Source organism: Meles meles, chromosome 19, assembly GCF_922984935.1.
Source record: "Meles meles chromosome 19, mMelMel3.1 paternal haplotype, whole genome shotgun sequence".
In the NCBI taxonomy this organism is placed as follows: Eukaryota; Metazoa; Chordata; class Mammalia; order Carnivora; family Mustelidae; genus Meles; species Meles meles.
Genome location: NC_060084.1, coordinates 51,930,121 through 51,956,146, shown reverse-complemented (window position 1 = coordinate 51,956,146; position 26,026 = coordinate 51,930,121). Strand labels below are relative to the sequence as shown.

At 58.7% G+C, this 26,026-nt stretch overlaps 3 protein-coding genes across 12 annotated transcripts; 2 read left to right on the top strand and 1 right to left on the bottom strand.

Annotated features, from left to right (window-relative positions):
• The first annotated feature begins 58 nt into the window (after window positions 1-58).
• On the top strand, window positions 59-5,557 carry IRF3 (interferon regulatory factor 3). 7 transcript variants are annotated; one of them, XM_045988413.1, is made up of 7 exons: window positions 59-252; window positions 931-1,103; window positions 1,759-1,930; window positions 2,017-2,087; window positions 2,746-2,938; window positions 3,037-3,417; window positions 5,253-5,557. In XM_045988413.1, exons 2-7 carry the CDS (start codon window positions 939-941, stop codon window positions 5,540-5,542), a joined length of 1,272 nt encoding a protein of 423 aa, XP_045844369.1. In that variant the 5' UTR covers window positions 59-252; window positions 931-938; the 3' UTR covers window positions 5,543-5,557. The 7 variants fall into 7 exon arrangements, with proteins under 7 accessions (XP_045844369.1, XP_045844371.1, XP_045844368.1 ...); XM_045988415.1 differs by having other exon boundaries at window positions 926-1,103; XM_045988412.1 differs by having other exon boundaries at window positions 59-256.
• Window positions 5,558-6,769: 1,212 nt separating this feature from the next.
• SCAF1 (SR-related CTD associated factor 1) lies at window positions 6,770-21,557 on the bottom strand. 4 transcript variants are annotated; one of them, XM_045989125.1, is made up of 11 exons: window positions 21,534-21,557; window positions 17,138-17,251; window positions 16,828-16,885; window positions 15,984-16,078; window positions 15,558-15,658; window positions 15,352-15,467; window positions 9,555-12,401; window positions 8,849-8,931; window positions 8,400-8,618; window positions 7,503-7,631; window positions 6,770-7,206 (listed from the first exon to the last, which is right to left on the bottom strand). In XM_045989125.1, the coding sequence occupies exons 2-11, from the start codon at window positions 17,243-17,245 to the stop codon at window positions 7,015-7,017; spliced, it is 3,948 nt and encodes a 1,315-aa protein (XP_045845081.1). In that variant the 5' UTR covers window positions 17,246-17,251; window positions 21,534-21,557; the 3' UTR covers window positions 6,770-7,014. The 4 variants fall into 4 exon arrangements, with proteins under 4 accessions (XP_045845081.1, XP_045845079.1, XP_045845080.1 ...); XM_045989123.1 differs by lacking the exon at window positions 21,534-21,557 and adding an exon at window positions 19,948-20,083; XM_045989124.1 differs by lacking the exon at window positions 21,534-21,557 and adding an exon at window positions 19,485-19,929.
• A 69-nt stretch (window positions 21,558-21,626) lies between these two features.
• Window positions 21,627-25,532, top strand: RRAS (RAS related). The gene is made up of 6 exons (XM_045989127.1): window positions 21,627-21,822; window positions 23,744-23,831; window positions 23,924-24,026; window positions 24,110-24,218; window positions 24,987-25,105; window positions 25,179-25,532. Exons 1-6 carry the CDS (start codon window positions 21,670-21,672, stop codon window positions 25,261-25,263), a joined length of 657 nt encoding a protein of 218 aa, XP_045845083.1. The 5' UTR covers window positions 21,627-21,669; the 3' UTR covers window positions 25,264-25,532.
• Window positions 25,533-26,026: the final 494 nt, after the last annotated feature.

Sequence of the window (26,026 nt, the reverse complement as noted above, 5' to 3'; positions counted from 1 at the left end):
GGCCAGAAGGCCTAAAAAGGGCATTGACGGGGGGCGGGGGCGCCGTCCGGGCTCTTGGTGCCGCCCCTTTGGTTCTGGAGTCTGTTGACCCACCGCAGTTGAAGTTTTTATTTCGTGAAAGCGATACAAAGAAAACCGCATTGCTCTGAAGCTCAGCTGACAGAAAGGAGGGTGTGCAGCTACAAGTTCGAGAGCTATCGGACCCCCAGAAGCAGGGGTGGGTCCTAGCACTTTGCGCCCCCGACTCTTTACGTAGGTAACGGCGGATCTGGGGAATTGGTGGCGTCTGGACCGAGAAGTGCGAGAAAAAACGGGGCTGCCCTGAGAGTCTAGAGGAGGCACTGTGTACTCGGGAAAGTGAAGCAGCCAAGGGAGAAAGTGAAACAATGGCCGGTGCTGGAGGTCGGCTGTAAAAACAACATAACAACAACAACAACAACAGGAAAAAGCGGGGAGGGTGGGAAGGGCGGCGTCCGCACTGGGGATCTAAGGGAGAGGAGTGGACCCTGAAAACAGGAGGCAGCCCACCCTATAAAGTGTGTGTGTGTTGTGTGTGTGTGTGTGTGCGCGCGCCGTAAAGGAGCCAGGCTGTTTTGGGGTGGGGTGGATGGAGGGTCTAGGGTGGAAATGGGTGAGCGGCTCTTCTGTGGGGCAGTTTGTAGAAGGGGTCTACAACACGGTTAAGTGCAGAAGGTAGAGATCTACAAGTGAATAACGTCTGCCCTGGCATAACTAGAGGAGGTTCTCTAACTTGGAAGTGAGGGTAACTGCATTGGGGTGATGTGGGGGAGGGGAAAGGAGAAAAGGGTTTACCGCGGAAGAGGGAGGGATCTACACTGGCGGAACTGGGGAGGTAGGGGGCCTGCACAGAAGATGGTGGGGAAAGAAGAGGGGGGCCGTCCGCGCCCACGAACTGCCCTCTAAGCGCAGGCCGGACCATGGGAACCCCAAAGCCGCGGATCCTGCCCTGGCTGGTGTCGCAGCTGGACCTGGGGCACCTGGAGGGGGTGGCCTGGCTGGACGAGAGCCGCACACGCTTCCGTATCCCTTGGAAGCACGGCTTGCGGCAGGATGCCCAGCAAGAAGACTTCGGCATCTTCCAGGTGCGTGAGCTTCCGGGACACCGGGAACACTGAGCTACCCGCGGGGAGGAGGGGGGACTCGTAGGGGGCGGAGCCGAGGAAGCGGGGTTAGCACGCTTGCAGCTGGCAGGCGCTGGTGCGGGCAGGTGGAGGTAGGTGGAGTTAGGACGAGACGGGGCAGGGTTAGTAGGATCCGCGGACTGGCAAGGTTGGAGGGGCCGGGTTCCGGAAAAAGAACCAGAAAAACAAGGTTAGAACTCGAAAGGAATGCAAACGGAGCATTCAGGGCTTGCAGGGGGCGGGGCTCTTGGTCGTAGAATTCTGGGGACGGGTCTCGGAACCTTAGAGGCAAGACTTGGCCCGGAAGCTGAGGTGACTTCTGACCAAATTAGGATACACCAGTGGTGGTAACCAGAGTTGGAGTGCGAGGGGGCGGGGTTATTACAGAAGGTGTTCTAGGGCAGGTTGGTGGCAGAGTTTAGACACCCAGTAGGACCTGGAAGTCTGGCTTAGAAAGCAAAACTTTTCAAAAGGTGAAGATAGGGGGCCTTAGGATGCAGAGAATCCAAGAATTTGGGTTGGATCCTTGCCGAGTTAGAACGTGCCAGGGGAGAGAATCCTTGGGACGGGGTCTTGGTCATCCTCCTCACTATCCTGGTACCCACTGGCTCCCCAGGCGTGGGCCGAGGCCAGCGGTGCCTACACTCCCGGAAAGGATAAACCTGATCTGCCCACCTGGAAGAGGAATTTCAGATCTGCCCTGAACCGGAAGGAAGGGCTGCGTTTAGCCGAGGATCGGAGCAAGGACCCTCAGGACCCGCACAAGGTCTATGAGTTTGTGATCTCAGGTGTGCCAGAAGTGGGGCTTCACATGGAGAGGGTGGGATTTTGAGTGTCCCCAACACTTTGCTCTACTCACCACCTTCCTCGTCAGGAGCTGGGAACTTTCCTGAGTCGGACACATCGCTGGGGACCAATGGCGGGTGCAGTACCTTGGCTACCCAGGTGAGAATGCACCCCAGCCCTCCCACCCCGTTTGACCCATCTACTATCTGTTTCCCCACGGCCTTGTTCAGGCGTCCTCTTCTCCCCTGGACCATCACCCCAGTCTTCCTCCTGAGCATCCATCCTCTGCCCTGTGGGCTGTCCCGCGTCTGATCCCGAGCTGACCCTGTCCCCCTGCCCAGAGCCCTTCCATGGCTTCCAGCACCCTCAGGACAAAGTTCAGAGCTTTCCCCAGGCATCTACAGCCCTCAGACACCTACCTGGAATTTCATAGCTTCTCTTGCTAGAGTACCCTCAGCCTCCTGGGAACCCAGAACCACCCTACCCTTGACCTTGCTGATGTCTGTGCCAGTGCAAGTTCCCTCTGAAATTGTGTCCAGCCTTCTCTGCCCAGGTCTTACTTGCACAGGGCCAGAACCTTGGGCTGGAATTAGCTGCTCCCCTTGGGCCCCAGTAGCACCCAGCATATACCAGAGCATATGTTTTGCTCTCTGTGCCCATGGTTGTCTCCCTGCCTCCCCCTAACCCTCCTCATAGGAAGCCCCTTGAGGGCAAAGCTTGGGTCTGACTTCTCTTCTGATCGCAAAGCCTGGTCTATATGAAGTCTCTCGAAAGGGCTATGGAAATGCCAGATCCTTTTCTTTTTTCTTCTCTCTAGGAAGACATATTAGAGGAGTTACTGAATGACATGGCCTTGGCCCCATTCCCAGATGGGGGGCCCTCGAGCCTGGGTGTGGTCCCTGAGCAGACCCCCCCATTCTTGCTGAGCCCCACCATAGACATCCCTCCTCCCTGCCCAAACTCAGAGCCCCCGGAAAACCCACTGAGGCGGCTCTTGGTGCCTGAGGAAGGTGAGTACCAAGTATGGTGTGGAAGGGGCTGGGGCGCCACGCCCCCTCATACTCTCTCTGTCTCACTCCCCCTTCATGTCACTTCTGCCACCACTCAGAGTGGGAGTTCGAGGTGACCGCCTTCTACCGGGGCCGCCAAGTCTTCCAGCAGACTGTCTTCTGCCCGAGAGGCCTGCGGCTGGTGGCGTCAGAAGCAGGGGACGGGATGCTGCCTGGACAGCCGATCATATTGCCAGACCCTGGGGTGTGGCTGACAGACAGGGCTGTGTTGGGCTACGTGAGGCGTGTGCTGAGCTGCCTGGGTGGGGGACTAGCTCTGTGCAGGGCAGGACAGAGGCTCTGGGCCCGGAGGCTGGGTCACTGCCACACGTACTGGGCCTTGGGCGAGGAGCTCCTCCCTGACAGCAGTCCCGGGCCCAGCGGTGAGGTCCCCAAGGATGAGGAAGGAGACGTGTTCGACCTACGGCCTTTCGTGTCAGGTGAGTGAAGCAAGGCCTTCTGACCCTGCTGTGGAAAGCCTAGGTCGCGGTGGTTAAGAACTCTGGGTTCTGGGCGCGCCTGGATGGCTCTGTCGGTTAAGTGACTCTTGATTTCGACTCTGGTCATGATCTCACGGTTGTGAGATCAAGCCACCGAGTCGGGCTCTGCACTTAGCTTGGAGCCTGCTTAAGATTCTCTCCCTCTTCCTCTCTCTCTCTGCCCTTCCCCACCACACTCCGTCCCTCTCTTTAAAAAAAAAAAAAAAAAAAAAAGATTTCAAATCTCCAGACTTCCGAGTTCCAGTTCAGGTTCTGCTGCTTTGCTTCTGCTATAACGTGGGGCAAACTATGGGGCTGCTCTGCGTCTGCCCGACGACTCTCCACTGCTGGAGGCACAGGGCCCAGTATGCAGGTGCTCAAGGAATTAGCTGCCATAGTCCTCACTGTCCCCAGTTATTCTTGTGGATAGACAGACGCAGGAGAGACAAGTCTTTAGGGCTTTGTTACGGGGTAGATATGTCTGCAGTGAAGGAAATGGTCTGGATTTGCACTGTCCCATCTGGTATCCACCAGCCACGGGTGGCTGTTGAGTACTTGGGCCAGTGCAACCGAGGAAGGGAGTTTTACTTTATTTTTTAAAGATTTTATTCATTCATTTGACAGGGAAACAGCGAGAGAGGGAACACAAGTAGGGGGAGTGGAAGGAGGAGAAGCAGGCTTGCCACAGAACAGACAGCCTGATGCAGGGCTTGATCCCAGGACCCCAGGATCACGACCTGAGCTGAAGGCAGCTGCTTAATGACTGAGCCACCCAGCTCCTCCTCTATTTGCTTTTAATTAGTTACTACTTAAATGGAAATAGCCACAGTGGCTAGTGGCTACTACCAGGAGAACGTGGCCTTAGGGGGTTAAAGAGCAGAAACTGCCAGCCACCTTGTACTCCAGAATCAGGGAAGTCCTTGCGGAGAGTGTACTCCTTCCTATCCCAAATGAGGGCAGGGGTGGGGGGTCAGTGCAGAGCTTCCAGCCCCACCCCGATGGGAGGGAAAAAAAATTTAAGATTGTGCTGGAATTTTTCCTAGATCAGCAGCCGTCTGGTCATGCTGTAGGTATGTCAGGCTTCAGGTCAGGGGAGAAGGTGAGGCTGATAGGTCTGGGAGGCGGGCAGGGAGGGGCAGGTGGTGGAGGGTCCTCCTCCCATGCCTGACTAGGATCTCGGGCCCCCAGATCTGATTGCCTTCCTCGAAGGAAGCCGACACTCACCACGCTACACCCTCTGGTTCTGCATGGGGGAGCCATGGCCCCAGGACCAGCCGTGGACCAAGAAGTTCGTGATGGTCAAGGTGCTGCAGTCCTGGGCTTCTGGAGCTAAGGGGTGGATCTTAACGAAGGGAGGAGGAACTACAACTCCCAGAAGCCCTCTGAGGAACTACAACTTCCAAGAGTCTCTGCAACCACCAGTTCCTCATCCCCAGGAGCTTCTGGGTGTCCCTCTCCTGGTCTCACCCCCAGAAACTGTTTTGAACTCTGAAAACCATGTGGAAGTCAGTCCTAGCAGCCTCTGTGAGGAACTATGGTGCCTAGGAGTCCTGACCACAAGCTGCCCGCCCTAGCTTCTGGGAACCCCTCCAGCATCTCAGCCCTAGGAAACTTATCAGGCCACTGGTGATCGTGGTTATGGGGGGAAACTACAACTCCCAGCAGCCCTGGGCTTATTGATTCATCTCAGGTGACAGTGGGCACTGCTGGGAGTTGTAGTATTCCAACCCCACCCTTGACAGTAAACTGTGTTGAGTGCTTCCCCTGACTCCTGTTTCTCCCCCCACCTCCCGCAGGTTGTTCCCACATGCCTGAGAGCCCTGCTGGACATGGCACGATCAGAGGGCGCTTCCTCACTGGAGAACACTGTGGACCTGCACATTTCCAACAGCTACCCACTCTCTCTCACATCAGAGCAGTACAAGGCCTACCTCCAGGACCTGGTCGAGGACATGGATTTCTAGGCCATGGGGGAGGTCTGATCCCTCACTCCTCGTGGGCGCTGCCCCCTCGTGCCTTCACCTCGGCCAATAAACTACTTCTTGCCACTGTTACCACTTGTGTGCTGGTGTTGGGTGTCAGCTAGATCCAGGGTAGCCCTGACCTAGATTGGGCGTTATTCCTTCTTAGGGCCTCAGCGTACCCATCTGTGCAAGCAACTCCCCCCCAGATGCTCCCTGCATGAGGACAGACACTGTGCAGAGGGCAGCTGATAACCTGTCACCTCCTTACCTCTTCCCTATGAGGAGGGGACAGTCACCCCCATTTTACAGACCAAGACACTGATGCTTAGAGAAAAGCAAGGGTCACAAAGCCGGAAACACAAGATGGGTTAGAATCCAGTCTGACTCCAGGGGTGCTGCTCTCCAAGGGGAGCCCTGGGGCAGAATCTAGAACCCCTGTCTTGTCTATGAACAGTTCAGGCCACTGTCCAGTTAGCAAAGAAACTTTCACCTGGATCATCCTGTCAGTTGGGGGTGGGGGCCTTAGGTCCCCTTGCAGCTCGCGCTGGGTGACCTCAGGCAAGTCCTCCCTTCCAGGCCCCAAGCCCTGCTCTGCACTGGGCTGGAACAGGCAGTTGTAGAGAAGTTCTGGGCTCCAGCCTGAAAGCCTGCCCACCCCAGCGGGGACTGATGGGCCAGTGTGGCCCTGACTCACTGTGTTGCTCTGTGCCTCAGTTTCCCTCTCTACCGCAGGAGAATGGATAAGATCACTGCAGCCTCGGAGGACTGGTAAAGAGAATCCAACTCAATGGGGGACAAAGGTCCTGTTGCTGCGGCAGTTCCAGGGCAGACTGATAGCACCCAGGTGCCCAGAGCTTGGAAGACACCAAGCAGGTGGGACCTGGGACCCCAAACTCCCACCCACTGCCACTTTCTGTCGAGAGCAGCGGCTAAGGGGTGCCTGGGCAGCTCAGTGGTTAAGCCTCTACCTTCGGCTCAGGTCATGATCTCGGGGTCCTGGGATCAGCCCTGCATCAGGCTCTCTGCTCAGCAGGGAGCCTGCTTCCCTCGCTCTCTGCCTGCCTCTGCCTACTTGTGATCTCTCTCTCTGTCAAATAAATAAAATAAAATTTAACAAAAGCAGCAGCTGACTATGTACCAGGGGTGCGAGAAGTGCTGCATTTGCCTGGGTCTTCATCCTTCCAACGCCCACGTCAAAGATCAGGACACTGAGGCCCAGAGAGGCGAATGCACTCTGCCCGAGTCACAACTGGCTGGCCACCCTCTGGCACAGGCCCGACCACCTGTGTATCTTTTCCCAGCCCTTTCCCAGACTGGTCTCTGAAAAGAAAGGGCTGAAATCATGGGGCTCGGGGCTAACATTTCATGAAATCTTTAATGAAATTGGGGAAGGGACACAAACAGAAGGGAGGGATGATGGGGACAGGCTTGGGGGCAAGGGGCACAGGGCGGGGCAGGGCAGGGGGCTCTCCTCTTCCCTGCAGCAACCCTCCCCCAGTCATCCCACTGATGGGGGGAGGGAAGTGGGGAGGTGGAGCCATAAATACGTCCAGAATTCCAAAGAGGCGAAGGAGGGAAGGGGTGACTGAGGGTCTCAGAGAGGGGGCAAGGGCAGGCCTGGGCCACCCTTGTCAGGGGGCCCGGGCTCCTTGGGCGGCCGCGGGGGCCCCGGGGGGTCGCCTGGCTTGCGGCCGTGCTTGCGAAAGTAGCGGTAGCGCTGTACGTAGGCCCGCACCAAGTTGCTCACCTTCACCGGGTTGATCTCCCCGCTTTTGCTGTGGCAGATCTAGGCAGTGAGGGGCAGCTGCGGTCACTGCCAGACCGCCGGGGTCCCTGCCACCTGGACTGCTGAGCACAGCTGGCAACTAGGATGGGAGCTGCTCCCCCCAGGTCCAGGCTAACACCCCTCCCTGTAGCCCTGCCGCCAGCAGGCCAGGCCCCGGCGGGCTTGCGCAAATCCCATCCCGCTCCTCACCTTCCAGACAGATGCACCCCTCCCAGCTCCCCGTCTGGGTAACATCTGTCTGCGTGTCTGCCTCTCCTTCTCCTCCTCTCCCCACCCTGTTCGCCTCGGGGCCCCACCTTGTGGACAGCCTTCCGCAGGATGTCCTTGTACTCCTCCTTGGTGATGTCCTTCTTCTGATAGTACGGCTTGATGGCCAGCTTCACCTCCTCCACCGCCCGCTCCTGCGTGTGCAGCTTCTTCAAATACTGGCAGAGATGGGGACAGAGCGGGAAGAAGGGACAGCAGAGGCCAGATGAGTTACTGCGGAAGCCCCGGCCTCCCCTCCCCTGCCTGCCGGCTCAGCCTCAGCCCTGCACTCCCCTTGTTGCCGTCACCCCCGACCGCAGGCCAGGCTGGGCCTCCGCCAGGCCGGACCCCGGGCCCTCCCGGGTGGCCCTGGACCAGGACCCACACGTCCACCGCCCGCACAAAATGTACATGAAATGAGAGGTGGGCCACGGGCTGTCGGACCAGGATGGAAAACATGCAGACGTGACCAAAAGGAAAACCGCCCTGAGGCCCCGAGCAGGAGCCAAGTACAGCTGAGGAAAAACCTGTCCGAATCTGCCTGGCACCCACTCCTGCCCTCCAACAGATGCCTGACTTTCCTTTCTTAAACCATCCTCCCTCTCACACTAAAGGACGGGGAGGGAAGGAGGGATATGAGTGACCACAAAGTACACAGTCGTCCGGACGCATGTTGGCACGTGGGTGTGTTTACGTCGTCGTGCTTTTGTACCTCCCTCACCCTCTCTGTGCGCACGTAATGGGGGAAAAATCTACCCAGCGCCCATCTCCCACTCATCCATGTGAGGGAAAGCCGAGCTCCTTACATTTTAATGACTTTGGTATGATCTAAGTTCCCACCTGCGGGCATCAGTCTCCCATCCTCCTTGGGGCCCTGAGTCTCAGCATCCGTTCCCGTTCCCCGCAAAGCTGCCACCAGCCATCTGCCGCCCCCAAGCCCAGCTCACCTTGTCTGTGTCTCCCCGTCCCTCGGAGCTGCTGCTGCCCTCTCGCTTGTCAGACGCTGCAGCCAGCCCGGTGGGGGTGGGAGGGGTAGAGCCGCAGCCCCCCAGGGGGAGGCTGCCAGGGAGCAGGTAGCTAGAGGGACCAGGGGGCAGCCCCAGAGAGGTGGGCAAAGGAGCAGGGGTCACCCCCAGACTAGAGGGCGGCTTTCGGTGGCTGAGGATCTGTGGGAAGAGGTTGGAGAGAACATGAACTAAGGGAGAGAGAAGGGAAGAGGGACCACGCACCCCCATCATTCCCGCCCTGGTTTTCCAATAATCCCAGGGGCCAGAGGCTCCTCTACTGGCCAATCCCTTCCTTGTCCGAAGGCCTGTTGGGAAGTGCAGTTCCTCTCCTGACCAGAGTCAGGGCACAAGAGAAAGGACTGTGGGGACTCTTCCCCAGGGGAGCCCACCTGGTTGGTGGCCTGAATCAGTTCCTGGGCCTTTGCTCGGCTCGCCAGATTGGCTTCTTCCATCTTGAAGAGAAGTGCAGTCACTGCAGGGGGCAGACAGTCGAGGACAAGGACATCAGGAGATGACACAAGAGGGGCCGGGGAGCGACACCTGGCCACCTGCTGCCCCCTCCCAGCAGGACCCCTAGAGAGGCCATGGGTCTTGGGCTCAGAGCTGGGAAAAGGGGGCCTCCGCCCCTGAGAGAGCCACTCTGCAGCCCCCCACCCCGTTCTTACTTAGGACTTAAGGCATGTGTGTGATCGGGGGCAATATGGCCAGGTTACTTGGGGACAAAGTGGTGGCAGAGGGGAAATTCCATCTCAAGCCCCCTGTGTCCTATTGCCATCCCCCAAGGGACACTGCTGCCCCCCACCCCCGTCTTCTCTCTGGTCCCTCCACACCTATCCCAGTCCACCTGCAGGTGGCCCCCGGTCTGCGCCAGGCTGGCCGCCCCGCGCTCACCCGCCTGCTCTCTTGCCGCACACCCAGACATCAGTGAGCCTCCTGGACAGAGCCTGATCGAGCCCTCACCCACCCCAGCCCCTCACTGTCCGGGACACTGCGTACCGACTCCTCCCAGGGCATCCCCACTGCCTCCAAGCCTGACCCCCTAGGACCTCCACCTCTTAGTCCTGTCTGCACCCCCCAGCCCCAGGGCACACTCACGGGCCAGGACGCCGCTGGTGGTGCAGTCCACACCAGCAGGCAGGTTCCAGGGCATGGGCGGGGGCAGCGTGGGCAGCTGGGAGACACGGGTGGCTGGCCCGTCCTCTGCCCCCGAGTCACCGGCCGTGGACCCCGCGCTAGGGGCAGTGCTTGGGGCAGCTGCAGCCGTGCTGGTGGCTGTGGTGGTGGCAGGCTGCTGCTCCTCCTCCTCTTCCTCCTCCTCCTCCTCCTCTTCCTCCTCCTCCTCCTCCTCAGCCCCACCTCGGACTCCAGCCTCCTCGGTGGCCTCTTCGGGAAGGAAAGAGACCTCAGGCGTCTTGCAGCTGCTATCCACGGTCTGCGAGTCCGGTGTGAGCGCGGGGGGCGGAGGGGCTGCCTTCGGGGGCGGGGTGCTGGGGGCCTTGGCTGCCCGTTCTTCCCCAGACCAGGAGGTCTCCTCCACCCCCTTGGCCCCCGCTGTCTGGCTACAGCTGTCCGCCTTGGACTTCTTTAGCATCACAGGGCCACCGCTGCCCCCGCTGCTGCCCCCGCTGCGGATCTTTTTCCTGGTCTTGGATGGCTTGGTCTTTCCCTTGGTCCCCTTGGCTTTCTTGGCCCCAGCCTTGGCCTTGACCTTGGTCTTTTTGGGCTTGGTGCTGCCCGGAGCTGCTTTGGCCACCTCAGCGGGGGCCCGCTCATCGGGCTTGAGGAAGGGGGAGCGGCTCTCCCGGTCTCGGCTGAACTTGACCCCGATGGAGCCCAGGCCGGCTGACGCGGCCTCCTTGGCAGGCGTGGTACTGCTGACGCCTTCGCGGATCAGCACTGCCACCTTGGACTGCAGCTTCACCTTCCGGGAGGAAGAGGAGCACGAGGAGGAGGATGAGCCCGAGCCACTGCTGACCGGTGGCTTTGGTGGGGGACCCGAGGAGGGTGCTGACTCCTTGGGAGGCCGAACCTTCTTGGATGACCTGTCCCTGTCCCTATCTCTATCCCTGTCCCGGTCCCGATCACCCCCATCCAGTGCCTTCCGACGTGATCCCTTCTCCCGGGAGGAGGAGGAGGAGGAGGCAGCCCCAGAGCGGCGCCGGTCCTTCTCGCTGCTCTTGCCACCCCGCTCCTCGGCGCTCAGTCCCTCGGAGTCGTACAGGACCTCTCGCTTGGGCGACGAGGCCGGCACCGGTGAGGGGCCGCGGGGGTCGGGCTTGTCAGGCCGGCCCACGGTGATGGTCCGCTTGATGGCGAAGAGATCGTGGTCCGTGAGGTCCTGGATGGAGGGTGGCACGGCCCCCCGGCGGCGGCTGTCGCGCTCTCCGCCCAAGGAGCTGGAGCCAGAGGGCGGCTGGGTGGGCACCGGGGTCTTCTCGCTGTCCCCTGAGCGCTTCTCGCCCCGGGACCGCGAACGCTTCTTCTTCTTCTTGCTGCCACCGCCGTCTCGGTGCTTGCCGCGGTGCCGCTCACGCCTGGACGACGACGAGGAGGAGGTGGCTGGGGGTGGGGAGGCTGAGCGCCGCCGCCGCCGCCGCTTTTCCCGGGACCGAGACCTGCGGCTGCCCCCGCGGCGGCGGTCGGTGCTGCGCGAGCGGCGGCGGGCGGAGCGGGAGCGGGAGCGGCGGCGGGCGGACGACGAGGTGTGCGAGCCCGGCTTGCGGTCCCGGGAGCGGTGCTTCTTGGAGTCCCAGGGGGAGGCCGGGGCCGGTGGGGCGGGTGGAGCGCCCGACGAGGACGAGGCGGCCTCCTTGGCCTCGCCGCCGCTCCGCTTGCGCTCCCGCCGCGACTTCTTGCGGGTGGGGGGCCCGGCGGGGGCGGCGGCGGCGGCCGCAGTGGCGGCGGCGGGGGAGGGCGAGCGCTGGCGGTAGCGCTCCCGCCGCTGCGTCAGGATCTTGCGGCGCAGGTCCAGGCCGCCCCAGCGCGTGTCAGCGGCCGGCGGGGCAGGGGCCGGCTCCCCTAGGTCCACCTGCAGGGCGCCCTCGCCGTCCGACTCGGCGTGCAGAGACAAGAAATCGTCCCCCTCCGGGGCCCGGGGAGCGGGGGGCGGGGGCGGGGGCTGGGCCGCAGGGGGTGCCGCGGCCGGGGGAGGGGGCCGCGCCGCCCGGCCGCCACTGGGCCGAAACAGGGACACCGCCACCCGGGGCTCCTCCTCAGGCTGGACGATCTCGCCCTCCTCAATCTCTGAGTCGCCCGGTGGCAGCAGAGTTGGCGGGATGACGGCTCCACCGGCTGTCACCACCTCCACGGAGACCTTGCCTTCCCGACAGGCCTCTGCCTCGGTCCCCACCACAAAGACGCGCCGGCGGCTGGCTCCGTCCACCCGGGTGGAGTCTACCTGGGGCGGCGTTCCGGGGGCTGGCGTTGGCTGTGGGGGCTGGGGGTCCGGGCGGGGGCTCTCGTCACCTGGGAAGTCCTGGCTCAGGCTGTTGTCATCATAGATGCCCGCCAGGGTCTCCGAGATGCGGCTGATGCTCTGAGACAAGCCTTCCTCCTCCTCTTCTTCCTCCTCTTCTTCTTCCTCCTCCTCTTCCTCCTCCTCCTCCTCCTCTTCCTCAGGTGACGGGGTCCCCGCGGATGAGCTGGGGTTGGAGCCAGTGGGCTCAAAGGGGTCATACTTCTGCTCTGGAGCAGGTGGTGGGGAATAGGCCTCATCGGTGGGGTGGAAGGGGTCATAGATGTCGAATCGGGGGGCAGGTGGGGCCGGGGGTGCTGGAGGTGGAGGAGGTGGGGGAGGGGAGGGGGAGGAAGATGAAGGGGAAGGGGAGGGTGAGGAGGATGCAGAGGAGGGGGCAGGGGGAGGAGCCGGGCCCCCATCTCCGGTGCCCAAGGTGAGGAGGTGGCGGGCACAGGAGGGTCGAGAAGAGTGGGGCTGTGGAGGAACTGCAAAGAAACGGTGGAGACGGAGAACCACGGTCAGGTGCACACCCTCCTCCCGGTGTCCCGCACAGCGCCCACGGGCAGGACGGCACCCCAGCCACTGCCCTCCTCCAGCGGCCCTCAAGGGCGCCAGCACGCGCAGCTCTCAGCGCTTTACTTGGCCTGACTCACAGCACATTCCTTACTGGAGGACACTGAGGCTCAGGGAGCTGCAGTATCTTCCCGAAGGGCCCACAGCGGGGAGAAGGTGGGTGTGGACTCAGTCAGTGCGGCCACCAAGCCTGCGCTCCCATATTCTGAGATGTCCCCTGGCCTGCAGCCCAAGAAGCCCGTGACCCGTGTTACCACAGAAGACAAGGGCCAGATCGGGGCAGCCGGGATTTGAACCTAAGACCACCTGCAAGGCTGAGCTCTGGCCGGCCACTCTGGCTGCCTCTGGGGGAAATTTATTCTGCTTCATGGAGGGAATCGCCTGCGGCTACAAAGGTGATAACTTTCTCTCGAGAGCCAGAAACTGGCAGAGCTGGGGAGCCCTGGCTGCTGGAATCCTCACTCCATGCACGTCATTCTGTGACGAGCCCCATCCAAGGGGCTGACAAGCAACAGGAACAACCAGGGTCCGCCCCTCCTACCGACTGGCATCATGCTTTTCCGCGCCACCCTCACTGCCTCCTGAGGCCGTGCTTTCTGAAGACAGGGTCTCAGGGCCATAAATCCCACATGGAGACAACGGACCAGGGCCGCACCTCCGGACACACACACTGGGGTGCCGAGGCTCCCCTCTCAACCACATACTACAGGGACGCTTCAACGGCCAGGATGCCAGCACGGTCGGGTGGACAGTGCCAGGACAGCCAGGGCTCACGAGGGCAGTCCCAGAGCCGCCTCAACCCAATCCCAGGCTCTAAGCCCTCACCCATGACATGACCAAGGACAAGGACCTCAACTGCTGCCTGCCTCGGTTTCCTCATCTCTACAGTGGGGTTCGCTCATTCATTCAGGACATTTTTACTGATCACCTATCTTGTGCCAAGGGCGGTCTGGGGTACTTGGAATAGAAGAGTGAGCACAAGAGACAAAGTCCCTGCCTTCAAGGAGCTCACATCGAGCAGGGAGAGAAATCTCAAGGAGACACAGAGAAAGCCCGCCAGCTGCCTAGGGCTGAGGAAGAAGATAAAGCAAGAGGGGACGCCCAGGTGGCGCAGTTCAGCATCTGACTCTTGATTTCAGCTCAGGTCATCCTGAGATCAAGCCCCTTGTAGGCTCCGCACTCAGCAGGGAGCCTGCTTGAGATTCTCTCTCTCCCTCTGCCCTCCCCACCCCTCTAAAATACATAAATAAATCTAAGAAAGAAAGAGAAAGGAAAAAAGGAAGAAACGAAAGCAGAGGAGGATGGTGATGATAGCATTCACACCTCACGAGGATGAGGGGACCAAACCAGACTGTGCCCGGCCCGCGAGGACCTGGTGAGCATGAGTTCTTGCTACCCCTGCTTACGAATCATTACTACCCCCAGAGGTAGAGAGGAATCCATAGGCCGGGGCAGTCTGGAACTGCAAGACAGCCACTTCTTTTTTTTTTTTTTTTAAGATTTTCTTTTTTAAAGATTTTATTTATTTATTTGACAGAGAGAGATCACAAGTAGGCAGAGAGGCAGGCAGAGAGAGAAGAGGAAGCAGGATCCCCGCTGAGCAGAGAGCCTGATGCGGGGCTCGATCCCAGGACCCTGGAATCATGACCTGAGCCGAAAGCAGGCTTTAACCCACTGAGCCACCCAGGCGCCCCAACAGCCGCTTCTTTATATAATTTTTATATGACATAGGATTAAGGGCGAGTTTTTTTCCCCTAAATTTTTTTTTTTTTAATATTTTATTTATTTGACAGAGAGAAATCACAACTAGGCAGAGAGGCAGACAGAGAGAGAGAAGGAAGCAGGCTCCCCGCAGAGCAGAGAGCCCCACATGGGGCTCGATCCCAGGACCCTGGGATCATGACCCGAGCTGAAGGCAGAGGCTTTAACCCACTGAGCCACCCAGGTGCCCCTTCCCCTAAATTCTTAATAGTTTCCAAATGGAGGAAGAAAACCACCTGTAACAAGAAAATAAATCATAACCCCAGCATCCCCCCCACCCCCCTGCGGGGCAAAACAGCTCTCAGGTTCCAGATACATCTACATCACTGAACGCCTGGGGCCAAATCCCAAGGCCATCTGCTTTTGTCAATAAAGTTTTATTAGGACACTGCCATGCCCATTTATTTATCCTCTTTGGCTTCTAATTTGAAAAGAAATGAACATATTCTTGCAGGCCCCCAAGAGTGTGGTGGGCTCTAGGTATCATGTTCCCTGAGCCTAACAGACAAGTCAACCCACAGCTGTAAAAAAAAGATCAAAGGAAACGTAAACTGGGCCAGGGTGGGGAGGCCAGGGTCAGCTGCCGAACAGCACCCCAGCTGCCCTCGTGCTGCACCTGAGCTGACCGAGCCTTCCTCTCTTCTCCACCCCTCCTAACTGCGGACATCCGTGCAGAAGGGAAGTCTAAACCTGGGCTTCCCACCAGGGCCCCGGGGGCCAGCAGCAGCAGCAGCAGCAGCATCCCTGAAGAACTAGTTAGAAATGCAAACTCCCAGGCCCTACCCCAAACCCACTGAATCAGAAACTAAGAGCTGAGGGCCTCCCGCTCCCAGGGAGATGAATTCTCACTGCAGCTCCACTGCCTCGTGGAGCCTGGGACGCTGAGCACCTCACATGTGCTAACAACTCCTACATGCTAGCGATCACATCAGCGTTTGCTTTCTGTGTGTCTGTCTGCATGCACAGCCTTTATTTTAGTCTAACAGGCAAAGGCTTAAAGGTTTTGTTCAAGTGACAGGATCACTACCATTACTACCAATGACAGCAGACTCCCGCACAACTCTGAGGCCTCCTCCTCAGGTCCGCCCTGGCCCCACGTACCCGTTTTGCCTGTCCTCCAGGCCCTGAGACGGGGCAGCAGGCTAGGCACGGGCAGAGGGATCGGATCCCTGTCCCCGATTCGGACCTCGGCCACCAGCTCCAGCATGTCCTCGCTTCTGCAGGGCAGAAGGGGGTGAGTGAGCCCAAGAGAAGCTTCCAGCTCCCATGCCAAAGGCCTCTCCCACTCCAGCTGCCCAACTACTCACTCGCCAGGCCGCAGGTCCAGGTGGCTGGGAACCCAGGTATCTGGGGGATCCAGAACACTCACCAGCCCCGCGAGGAAGCTGTCTGCGGCCATGTCCAACACCTGGAATAGGCCAGGAGGGGCTCCGTCCTGTATCTGCTCATGTGAGGACCCACAAACCCCATTTCCCCAGCCCCTAAACTCTCAGGAACCCAAACATCTGAAACTCCAAGAAAATTCTGGGATAAAACCAATTTCCTCACCCTGACTTGCCTCCGGGACCCAAGGCTCACCCCCACAGATCACGTCCCCAGCCCCACCAACGCCACTGATGGACTCCAACCCCAGGAGTCTGGGTCCCCAAACCCAATGCCAGGATCCAGACCCCAGTGACCTAGCCCCCCAACCCTCCCCAAGTCTGGGCCCCCAGCCCCCTCTTCTTACTCACAGTAGCCGTGTCAGTCCCCCCTGACTCCTGGGAACGGGGCTCTGACCGTGGGCTCCGGCAGCGCCTCCATCGAAGGCCATGACACCGGGAGCCATCTGGAGAGAGATTTGCATTGGGGGATTGAAAACGGGACTAGACACAGAGACTCTGTGGGGCAGAGGAAAGAGGAGCCTGCCCTAGCTCTTGCCAAGGGAACTAAGGACCTGCCGGCTCTCCCTGTCTCCTTCCACCTCGTTCCAGCTTGGGTCCCGGAAGGACATCCCCAACACCATTCTTAGGCGCCAGCACTCTCACCCCTCAGTCCTCCTAGCTGCCCTCAGGATGATGTCCAGACAAGGCACTGTGCCTTTAGAGCCTTGCTAGGGCCCAGTCCCCAAGGAGCTCCCCTGACTTGCCTCCTGCTCCCACCCCCGCACCCACCAGCCCCAGAAAACAACGACGCAGTCCTGCAAGGTGGCCCAATGCTGTGCGCCTGCTGGCTGCCTCTGCCTACCAGGCTTTCCTTTACTGAACGGCTCTAATACATCCTTAGAGACCCAGTCCCCCTGTTCCCTCCCTCTAGGAAGCCTTCCCAGACTCCATCTCCTCCCCCCACACTCCCTGAACTGGGCCTCCTCCTGCCCTCCCATAGTGCCTTGGGCTACTTCCGCGCCGTGATGGTGTCTCCCCTCCATCAGACTGGCAGACCCTCCAAGGCAGTCGTGGAGTCTGACCCATCTTTTGGCTCCCTGTGCCAGCATGAGAGTGGTACCCGGGAGACCTCAGAAGAGTGGTTATGAATGAAATTAGAGTAAAGAACACAGAGATGGGACAGGAGGCTAAGAGGAACCAGAGCCCATCATACCTTTATCATTTGGCAGATCCCCCTGCAGGGAACTTCCCACAGCCTGCTGAATGGCCCGCTAGAGAAAAGGTGGAGGGTGAAGGGGATGGAAAGAAAGGGCAGTCAGGGGACTCGTGCAAATGATCACAAGCTCTGCTCCTGGGAGACAGCCATTCCAGACACCCCTATAGCCAAATCCAAACCCTTCAGAGGAGCCAAGAGTCCAGGCCCCCAGCCCCTCCTCCCCACCAGGGCCCAGGTGTTGGGCCCCGAAATCTGAACTTGCAGCCCATACCTGCCTGCCTCGGCCCCGGGTGTCTAGCAGCCTTACCAGGATAAAGGCAGAAGGAGAAAGTGTGGGGTCTCTGTCCGGTGGACCATCGCCCCGATCCTCGCCCGATTCCTCTGTCTTCCCTCGGGACTCATCTTCTTCCTCCATGGTCACCTGGTGGTTGAGAGGGTGACAGTTTGGAGTGGAGACCAGGGTGCAGGAGGGTCTTGCGGGAGGAGCAGGAAATGGATGCAAAGACCTCAAGGTCCTCCAACGTTGCTTTGCTCAGCAACCTCTCTGGCATCCCTCCCTTCTACTGCTGCATTCCAGTCCTTGGGCGAGCCCCACGCCCAGTGCAGCCATCGGAGGGACCAGAGTGGGCTCTCTTCCCTTGCCTGGATCTCAGCTGTCCCATTTCGTGGAAGGGAGGCCTTCCCAGCTGCCCGTTTCAACACGGCACTCCCAAGTGCCCACAGATTCCCCCACGGCCAAGCTTTAAGACCTCACTGCCCACCCTCTTAAGACCCAACCCAATGCCAAGATATTTTTTTGATTGAGTTGTGATTTCAAATAACGTGTCCCATAGTCTCCCAAACTCTCCTTTCCCAAACTGAGACATGCACCAGTGGGCTGGGTTTACCTCAAATACCACACCACTTCCTACAGCATCAACTCTCCTCGATGGCGCAGAACCAAAAAAATTGTATTTATATGCAAAAGATGGAACTGCAATAGAGCAATGTACAAAACCAGTACTGAACTGAAAACACTGCTTTCAGAAAGGCAGGCTGTCCACCTGACCCCACAGAGGGCATCCACCCAAGGCTTATGTGCCCACTGGTTGAAAGCATGGCTCAAGCTTTCGTGACGTCACAGAAATTCTTAGATTATACTAAAGTGGAGAGATGATCCCTCGCACTGGTGGGTGTCTGGATTAGGACTTCAGAAAGCATGACTATTTCAGCTGCTGGCTTCCCTGTAACATCAAATCTGCTACTTTGAAAACAATATCCAGTCTGAGTTCCCAGAAAGCTTTGAAACCCGTAAACTGCCCCCAACCCTGACTCATTGTGCTTATCTGGAAATGGGCACAACAGGAGTATCTACGTCCAAGAAGGGCTGTGAGAATTCAAAGTGGACTGACTTCTGCCACAGAGTCAGCACAGCCCAAGCGTTCAATACAAAGTAACAATAATTAGCATTATTAGCCTCCAGAGGCCCAGGTTTATCTCCACTCTCCCAGCCGCATACCTGCAAAGCAAACACCCAGGTCCAGGTCTCTCTCCTACCACAGATTTCCAAGCTAAGCCAAAGCTCCCAGCAATGAGCCTGGGGCTCCTTCCCTAACTCCCACTAACATGTCCTGCCTATAAACCTCTATGGACAGTTCCCAGCCCTGGAGCTGCTCTCCAGCACCTCTGGGGGAAGCACCTGCTACGCCGAACAGTGACTGTCACATAACAGAAGCCTAATTGAGACCTGCTGAGTACAGACACACAGATCTCCAAGCCTCTGCGGTGTATGAAGATGATCCCTTGCCCATGTGGACGTGCCCTGGGCTTTGCAGACACACCCAGGGCTCTTTAGATCTTTTCAACATGAAAACACATTCTGCAGACATTGCTAAGTCCCTCTAGGTCAGTGTTTCCCAAACTACAGTATGATAGGAGTATAGTGGTTCACAAACAGATTGTTATAAAAAAATAAATAAATTGAACACAGGAGAAAAATCTTCACAGTACATTGCAGGGGGTAAGTGGAAATATGAATTAATGGGACTTTGGTATTCAATACATAGGGGAATATGCAATGGGTCTCAACAAAAAATGTACTTCTTACTGTAGATCAAGGTCAAAAGAGTTTGAAAAGCATTGCACTAAATGAATCTAGGTGATCCTATGGACTTCCCCACACTAATGTGGACTAATTCTAATCTCTATAGCTCCAGGGCAACGCAGAATTTAAAAACATTTTTTTCATTTGAATTACATTATAAAGTGCAAGTACATCTGAGCTGGGCAAATTTTCCAATACTCTCCTTTGTCTTGTTCTCCACGCGATAATACAGCCTCAAAAGGCATTCGAATTTGCTCCAGGCATAAAGACTGCACTCTTGCAGTCACACTGAAAGCCAACTAGGCGGTTCCAGGTCCTTCTAACTGCCCCCAGCCTCCTGTCACCCAGATTAGACACTCTTCAGAGGTTAGAGACCCATCCAGGCCTCACAGCACACCTCAGTATTTGCTTCCCTCCCTTGGTGGGCATATCCCACCCGTCTGGGTGGCCCTAAAAGACTTCCTCGCCCTCCAACAGTTCTTCCAGGCCCGCTAAATGGCCCCAGACCCATGTAGGTGAGCCGCATCCTCAAGTCAGCTCATGCAGACACTCCCAGCCCTAACAGACATACCCCGGACGCTATAGATGGCTCTGCAGATACTCCTCAGCTCTTGCAGACCTCCTTCACCCTGGGACATATCTCAAGATCTCAAGATGGCCCCAGAACCCTATAAACAGACCCTAACCTCTGGTCAGCCCATAAAGACGATCAGCAGTGCCTACAGAAATGACCCACGCCAGCTAGGTGATGGAGAGCAGGCTCCAGTCCCGGTCTAGTCTGGTGGACGTCCCCAGTCCTCACGGGGACGCCCCGTAGATGCCCCCCGGAACCCACAGACGCGTCCCGGGGCCTTGAGAAGGCCCCCCGCTCGGCACCAGGTTCCGCCGCCGCTGCCGGGCCCGAGGCCGCCCCGCTAAGCCCTCCAGGTCCCGCGGCGTGTGGGGAGGACCCCAAGACAACTAGCGACCCGACTCCGCCCCGCCCACCCCGATAGGCCCGAGCCCCGCGGCCCAGACTGCCGCCGCCATCTTACCCCGCCGCTCGGGCTGCGGCTCCGGCCCCGGCGCGGGGCGGGGCGGGCTGGGGGGGCTCGCGAGCAGAGGGAGGAGAGGGGCGGAGCTAAAACGCCGCCGAGCTTGCCGGGACTTCAAGTACCGAGCACGGTGCCGTGAAGGCTGGTGGGAAGACTCCGGACTCAGTTTCCCAGAAGTCAATGGGGCACACAGGCAGGGGCGCGCGCGACGGACGCCGGGAGGCGTAGTCCGCGCGTCGTCTCCGTCGCGCGGGGACAGCAAGGAAGTGAGAGGTGAAGGGGGCGGGGTTGCGGTAGCCCGCGACAAGGCCCCACGGTGCCCTGCGCGCGCGCGGAAAGAGCTGCGGAACAGGAAGTGACGTAGAGCCCTGAGCAGGGTTGCTGCAAGGGAATTGTAGTTCCGAAAAGTGGACGGTAGAAAAAAAGCGGTGCTGGCTGGGAGTTGCGCCGCCCACCTTCTGGGGATCCCAGAATATCCCGGTCTCCTAAGTCCCCTCTAAATTTAGAGCCGAGGAGCCCGACCCTACAACCTCCTCCTCATTCAAGATGGAAAAGTCCAAATTCCGATTTCCTCTCGCTCAGCAGGAGTCGGGACTCCCATTTTCCTCCTTCCTGGGACCTGGGAGTTCGACCTCTCCTTCCTCACAACCAGAAGTCGGGCCCTCATGCCCATCCTTCCTCCGTTCTTCCACTCCTGGTCTCAAACTCGAACTTCACACAGACACAGGTATTCGGGTTCCCAATCCGGATTCCCTCAGATCCAGATATCTGAATACCCGGCCCCACCAACCCCTGGACCCAAGAGTCCACGCCCCCAGCTCTCTCCTTTGCGGAACCTAATAATAAAGACTCCCTGATCCCCTACTCCCCGGGACCCAGGAGTCCAGAACTCCAGTCTCATTCTCCCCGAGAGACCCCGGAGTCTGGGCCCTCATCTTCCTCCTTCAGGACTCAGAAATCCTGGCCCTAGGCCCTTCAATGACCCAGCCACCCCAGTTTGGGCGAGCTGGCTCAGGGATTAGGAATGCAGTGATCTCACGGCCCCTCCCTGTCCCGTTACCCCGCTGTCCCCCTCCAGGGCCCCATCTCCCCTCCCAGTCTGTCTTCCGCTTGGCTGGGACTCCGGGAACCGGAAGCCTGGGTCCCTTAGCGGGCGGAGACTCCGGCGTCCAGCCTAGACACCGGGGTCGGAAGTTTGGCTAGGATCCCAGGACGGAGGTGGAGCTTCCCTTCAAGACCGGCTCCTTCCTTCGAGCGAGCCTATATACGGCCGCGCGCGAGTCGACGAGCCCCGCCTACTAAAAACGAGGCCTCGGGGATAGTGCCCTGAAAAGCGATGCCTCCGGGATCCTCATTTGCATAGCACCTCCCCGAACGATTTTTCCGGCCCGTCCGCCGAAAGTGTGAGGGCTCGTATTAGCATAGCCCCGCCCACAGACGGCCCTCCCGCAGAGAGCGCGTGGCGCTGCTCCGGGAGAGCTTAGCCCTAACGTTAGCATATCCCCGCCCCATTCGGAATTCCCCTTCACAAGGAAAGCCTTTCCCCCTCCCTTATTAGCATAGCTCCTCCTTTTCCCTGGCCTTACCTCCTAAGTGTCCCGAGACTCCAGTCCTTCTCTCCGGAGCTCATGATTATGCAGGAGCCTTATTAACGGGGCCCGCCCCTAGGCCCCGCCCGGCTCCCCCCAAGGCGGTAGCGGCGGCGGCAGCAGCGGTGGCGACATGAGCAGCGGGGCGGCGTCCGGGACAGGGCGGGGGCGGCCCCGGGGCGGGGGGCCGGGGCCCGGGGACCCCCCACCCAGCGAGACACACAAGCTGGTGGTCGTGGGCGGCGGCGGCGTGGGCAAGAGCGCGCTGACCATCCAGTTCATCCAGGTAGTGGGCCCTCACCCGGGGGGGTGCCCCCGGGACCTAGAACTGAGCCCTTTGGGAGATCCCTGAGACCCCGATTTCCCCTCGATCCATCACTGAGACCCTCCTATGAGACCTTCTAATCTTAAAAAATCCCCTCAGATGGTGACCCTGAGCCCCCCAGCTCCAGGGCCTCCACCCTCTACACAAGGGATTTATACTCTTGCATCCTGAGACTCCCCCCATCCCTCCTCCCAGTACCCAAGACCCCGCTTCCCTGCTGACTTGACCTTGAGCACCTCCTGGGAGCATCCTAAATCCAGAAGTCACCCCATATAGACCCTAAGCACTCCCATAGGCCCCCACCCCTAGGTGTCACTTCCCCCTACCCTGAGCCCCATCTCCCCCAGATCCCAGGTCCCAGCTTCCCATCTGAGCCACCCAAAGCCTAACTGGGAGATTACCCTCCTCTAGATACTAAGCTCCCCCGGAATCCAGAAATTGTGCCCAGACTTTGCCTGGGGCCCATCCAGTACCATCTGGTCCTGAGAAGAGGCACCCTCAGACCCAAGAGATTTCAGAAAGATCCTGCCCCTGGGCCATTCAGAGAATTCTTATGACTACACGTCCTGTTCTGGGGATCCCCCACCCCACCAGACCCAGACTTCCACCCTCTCCCAGGGAAAACCACCCACTCCTCCATGTTGAGTTTTCTTCCACTCTAACTCCTCGAGCATCTCTCAGAAACCTTGGCTAGCCCCCAAATCACCTCCTTGAAGAAACCCCCAGATTCTTGACACCCTCAGAGAGACCCACCTCTTAGGAGTTTCTCTGACCCTGTAAATGCATTTTGGGATGTCTCAGATTCTCTAGACGTGTACCTATATTCTGTGACAAACCTCCCAAATGTATTTGCACCTTGGGGCTCTCCCCAGCTCTCACCCCCAGACTTCTCCAGCTGTGTTCTGAAGACATACTCGTAACCCCCCCATGGCGTGGTCCCTGCTCCTGCCCTTCAGGCCAAGCCCTCCCCTAACAGACAGGAGGCAACTCTCAGACCCCCAGCTACCAGATCACCCCTTCTCTCCTGAAAATCCACCACTGCCCAGGAAACCTCCAGCCCATTCCCCAGGGAAACCCTCCCACCTTAGAGAAACCTTAGAAAGGTGTCTCCTTTCTGAGATGCTACCGCAGAGGGTCCTGGGCCTCAGACTCCTCAAGAGACCCCAGCCAGGCCCTGCCTGGGAGCCCCTGCCTATATAGAAGAAGGCCCCAACCCCTTGCACCCAGGGGCGGACCCAAAGCTGGCCAAAGGCTTGGCTGGAGGCTGGCCTGACCCAGGCAGGAAGGGAGGGGCCCAGCCCCCGGGCGGGGCAGCTTCTCCGCTGCTGGATTGGAACTGGGACCTTCCCCTGGGAGGAGACACTAGAAGTTGCCTGAGAAGGAGGGGGAGAGGGAGAAGGAGGAAGAAGGAGAAAAAAAAGAGGGAAGAGGAGGAGGGAGAGATAGAAACAGACAGACATTCTGGGCAATAATAGCTCCCAATAACTGAGCACCTACTAGATCCAAGCCATACGTGGAATGCTTAGCCGGGATTTCCCCCAAATCTCACAAATGCTGGATTAAGTGTAGTCTTATTTTTATCCTTATTTTCCAAATGAGGAAATTGAGGTTCAGAGAGGGGAAGTGATTTGATCAATACCACACAGCCAGGACGTAATCACCGTGTGGGAGATGTACTTTATACCAAAGAGAGAGAAGATGGGGAGAGACTTGGAGAAAGGAGACTAGTTAGGGTGGAAGGAAGAGACAGAGACCCACAGAGAGGGGAGCAGAGATCCAACAAGAAGGGGCGGGGGAGGCAGAACCCAGCGATAGGGTTAAGTCATCTCTCCTGGGGCACTGCAGGAACCGCAGTAATGATGTCTTCTCCCTGTCCCCCCAGTCCTACTTTGTGTCTGACTATGACCCAACCATCGAAGACTCCTATACGAAGATCTGCGCTGTGGATGGTGTTCCAGCCCGGCTGGACAGTGAGGGCGGCGGGGAGTGGGTCGGGGGGATGGTGGTGGGGCGGAGGTCTCCCGGGAGCCTCATCTCCACGGCGGCCCCTGTCTGTCTGCAGTCCTGGACACAGCAGGCCAGGAGGAGTTTGGTGCCATGCGGGAGCAGTACATGCGCGCCGGACACGGCTTCCTGCTGGTGTTTGCCATTAATGACCGGCAGAGGTGAGGGGAGTTGAGGGTGGCGGAGCAGGGCGGGCAGGGGCCCCGCCGCTGGTCAGACCTCACGCCTCTGGCTTCATCTGCAGTTTCAACGAGGTGGGCAAGCTTTTCACACAGATCCTCCGAGTCAAGGACCGAGACGATTTCCCCATCGTGTTGGTTGGAAACAAGGCAGATCTGGAGACACAGCGCCAGGTCTGGGACATTCCCCACTGCCTCCAACCCCTGTCCCCCGTCTCACCCGGGGGGAGGCTCCTTTGGACATCCTCCTCTGGCTCCCCTGGTCCCGCTCCCTCTGTTGTCACACACATCACTACGTGGGTTGCCCCCAAATTGGACCTTCTGCATTCCCAGTGTTGCAAGTAAGACTTCCCAGAAAACTGTTGGATGGAACCAAGGGCACCTGCACCAACCCCCAGGTCGATCTGCCCCAACTCTGCTCCATCCCCACCTCAAGTCAGCCTCCCTAAGGCCCCCCACTGCCCCTGCCCCTTCCCTGCTCATAGCCCTCCCTTGGCAACCCCCCCCCCCCAGAGATAACTCCAACTCTTGCACTTGATTCCCACCATGTCTTGTCCCTTTCTCTGCTCTCACCACTTCCTACACACAGAGACTGTGATTTCCACACCGAACTCAACTTTCTGATTAAGACTTTGGGGGTTTCCAGGCTTCCGAGCTTTGCTCGGCCTCTGCAGGGGGCACCCTGACTTCTCCGCAGGAGGAACTCTGTCACCTGACGTTCAGAAGGGCAAATGTCTACAGAGCCTTCCCGGATTCCTTACTTAATGGAGCCGAGCCCTCTCAGCATGTTCCCCATGATCTCCTTGAAACTCTTCCCCTTCCTTTGACCCCCACACTACGGCACCCCCGTTAGAGCGTGTAGTGTGTCTTTCTGCCTCCCTCCCACAGTTGGCCCCCACCCTGAGTGCAGACACCTGACTCCTCCTGCTGTCCCCCTCCCAGGTCCCCCGATCTGAAGCCTCTGCCTTTGGTGCCTCCCACCATGTGGCCTACTTCGAGGCCTCGGCCAAGCTGCGCCTCAATGTGGACGAAGCCTTCGAGCAGCTGGTGCGGGCTGTCCGGTGAGCAGAGCACCTTTCCTGTTGTCCTTGTCCCCATTCCCTGCGACCCAGACTCACCAGCTTCTTCCCACAGGAAGTACCAGGAACAAGAGCTCCCACCCAGCCCACCCACCGCCCCCAGGAAGAAAGATGGAGGCTGTCCCTGTGTCCTTCTGTAGCCCCAAGGCTGTGAGAGGAGCGACCAGCACTCGGGACCAGCTGCCTTCACCGAGCCTGTTTCCCCATCTGGGTTTCCCAGGATACACTACACCCTCACCCGGAATTCCTGGCCTCCTCCAGGACATCGCCACTCTGTGCCTTCTGCCAGTGCCTCCCTTCCCCACACCCAAGCCCCTTGTTGGGGTGAGGGGCTCCCGGGCATCCGGGTCACTGCTGTATATAACTCCCCTCTCCACCCCCAGGGAAATAAACTTCACTGCCAATGTCAGAAAGTGCTTTTTGGGAAGCGAAGACCAGTGGTGGGTGAACTCATGGCGCACAAAGGCAAAAGTCTCACTCCACCTACCACCATCAGATCTAGAACCCTTTGCTTGGTTGAGGGCGTGGGGGGCAGAGAATGAGCCAAGGCAAGCCAGGTGGCTGGACCTCTGCATCGCGTTCAGTGAAGGCCATTCTGCCCTTTCGTGTTTGGGTGGGCATTTTGCTGGGATGGGGATTAACATCTCAAAAAAAATTTTTTTTTCTTTCCTGAAAAGTTCTAGAACCGCACTGTTCAGTAAGCTAGCCAGAAACTACATGTGGCTATATAAATTTACTGGGTAGTGGTGTTCCAGAAGGCTCCAGGATCTTGGAAACCAGCCTCTGCCACAACCCCTGCCCATCCCCTCCCACCTCCCAATATATATTGAGAAAAACCTTTTGGCTACAGGAGGGAGCAGGAACAGGTGGGCAGAATGATGTCCAAGCAGCTGGCTGGCAAGT

Excerpts from the sequence above, each read along its gene's own strand:
- IRF3 (XM_045988418.1), top strand. The coding sequence starts at position 939 with ATGGGAACCCCAAAGCCGCGGATCCTGCCCTGGCTGGTGTCGCAGCTG. Across the intron at positions 2,088-2,745 it reads GCAGTACCTTGGCTACCCAG|GAAGACATATTAGAGGAGTT; the intron begins GTGAGAATGCAC and ends TCTTCTCTCTAG. Across the intron at positions 4,761-5,252 it reads AGAAGTTCGTGATGGTCAAG|GTTGTTCCCACATGCCTGAG; the intron begins GTGCTGCAGTCC and ends CACCTCCCGCAG.
- SCAF1 (XM_045989125.1), bottom strand. The coding sequence starts at position 17,245 with ATGGAGGAAGAAGATGAGTCCCGAGGGAAGACAGAGGAATCGGGCGAG. Across the intron at positions 8,932-9,554 it reads CACCAGCGGCGTCCTGGCCC|TGACTGCACTTCTCTTCAAG; the intron begins GTGAGTGTGCCC and ends TGCCCCCTGCAG. Across the intron at positions 7,632-8,399 it reads GACGGGGAGACACAGACAAG|TATTTGAAGAAGCTGCACAC; the intron begins GTGAGCTGGGCT and ends CATCTCTGCCAG.
- RRAS (XM_045989127.1), top strand. The coding sequence starts at position 21,670 with ATGAGCAGCGGGGCGGCGTCCGGGACAGGGCGGGGGCGGCCCCGGGGC. Across the intron at positions 24,027-24,109 it reads GCCATTAATGACCGGCAGAG|TTTCAACGAGGTGGGCAAGC; the intron begins GTGAGGGGAGTT and ends CTTCATCTGCAG. Across the intron at positions 25,106-25,178 it reads CAGCTGGTGCGGGCTGTCCG|GAAGTACCAGGAACAAGAGC; the intron begins GTGAGCAGAGCA and ends TTCTTCCCACAG.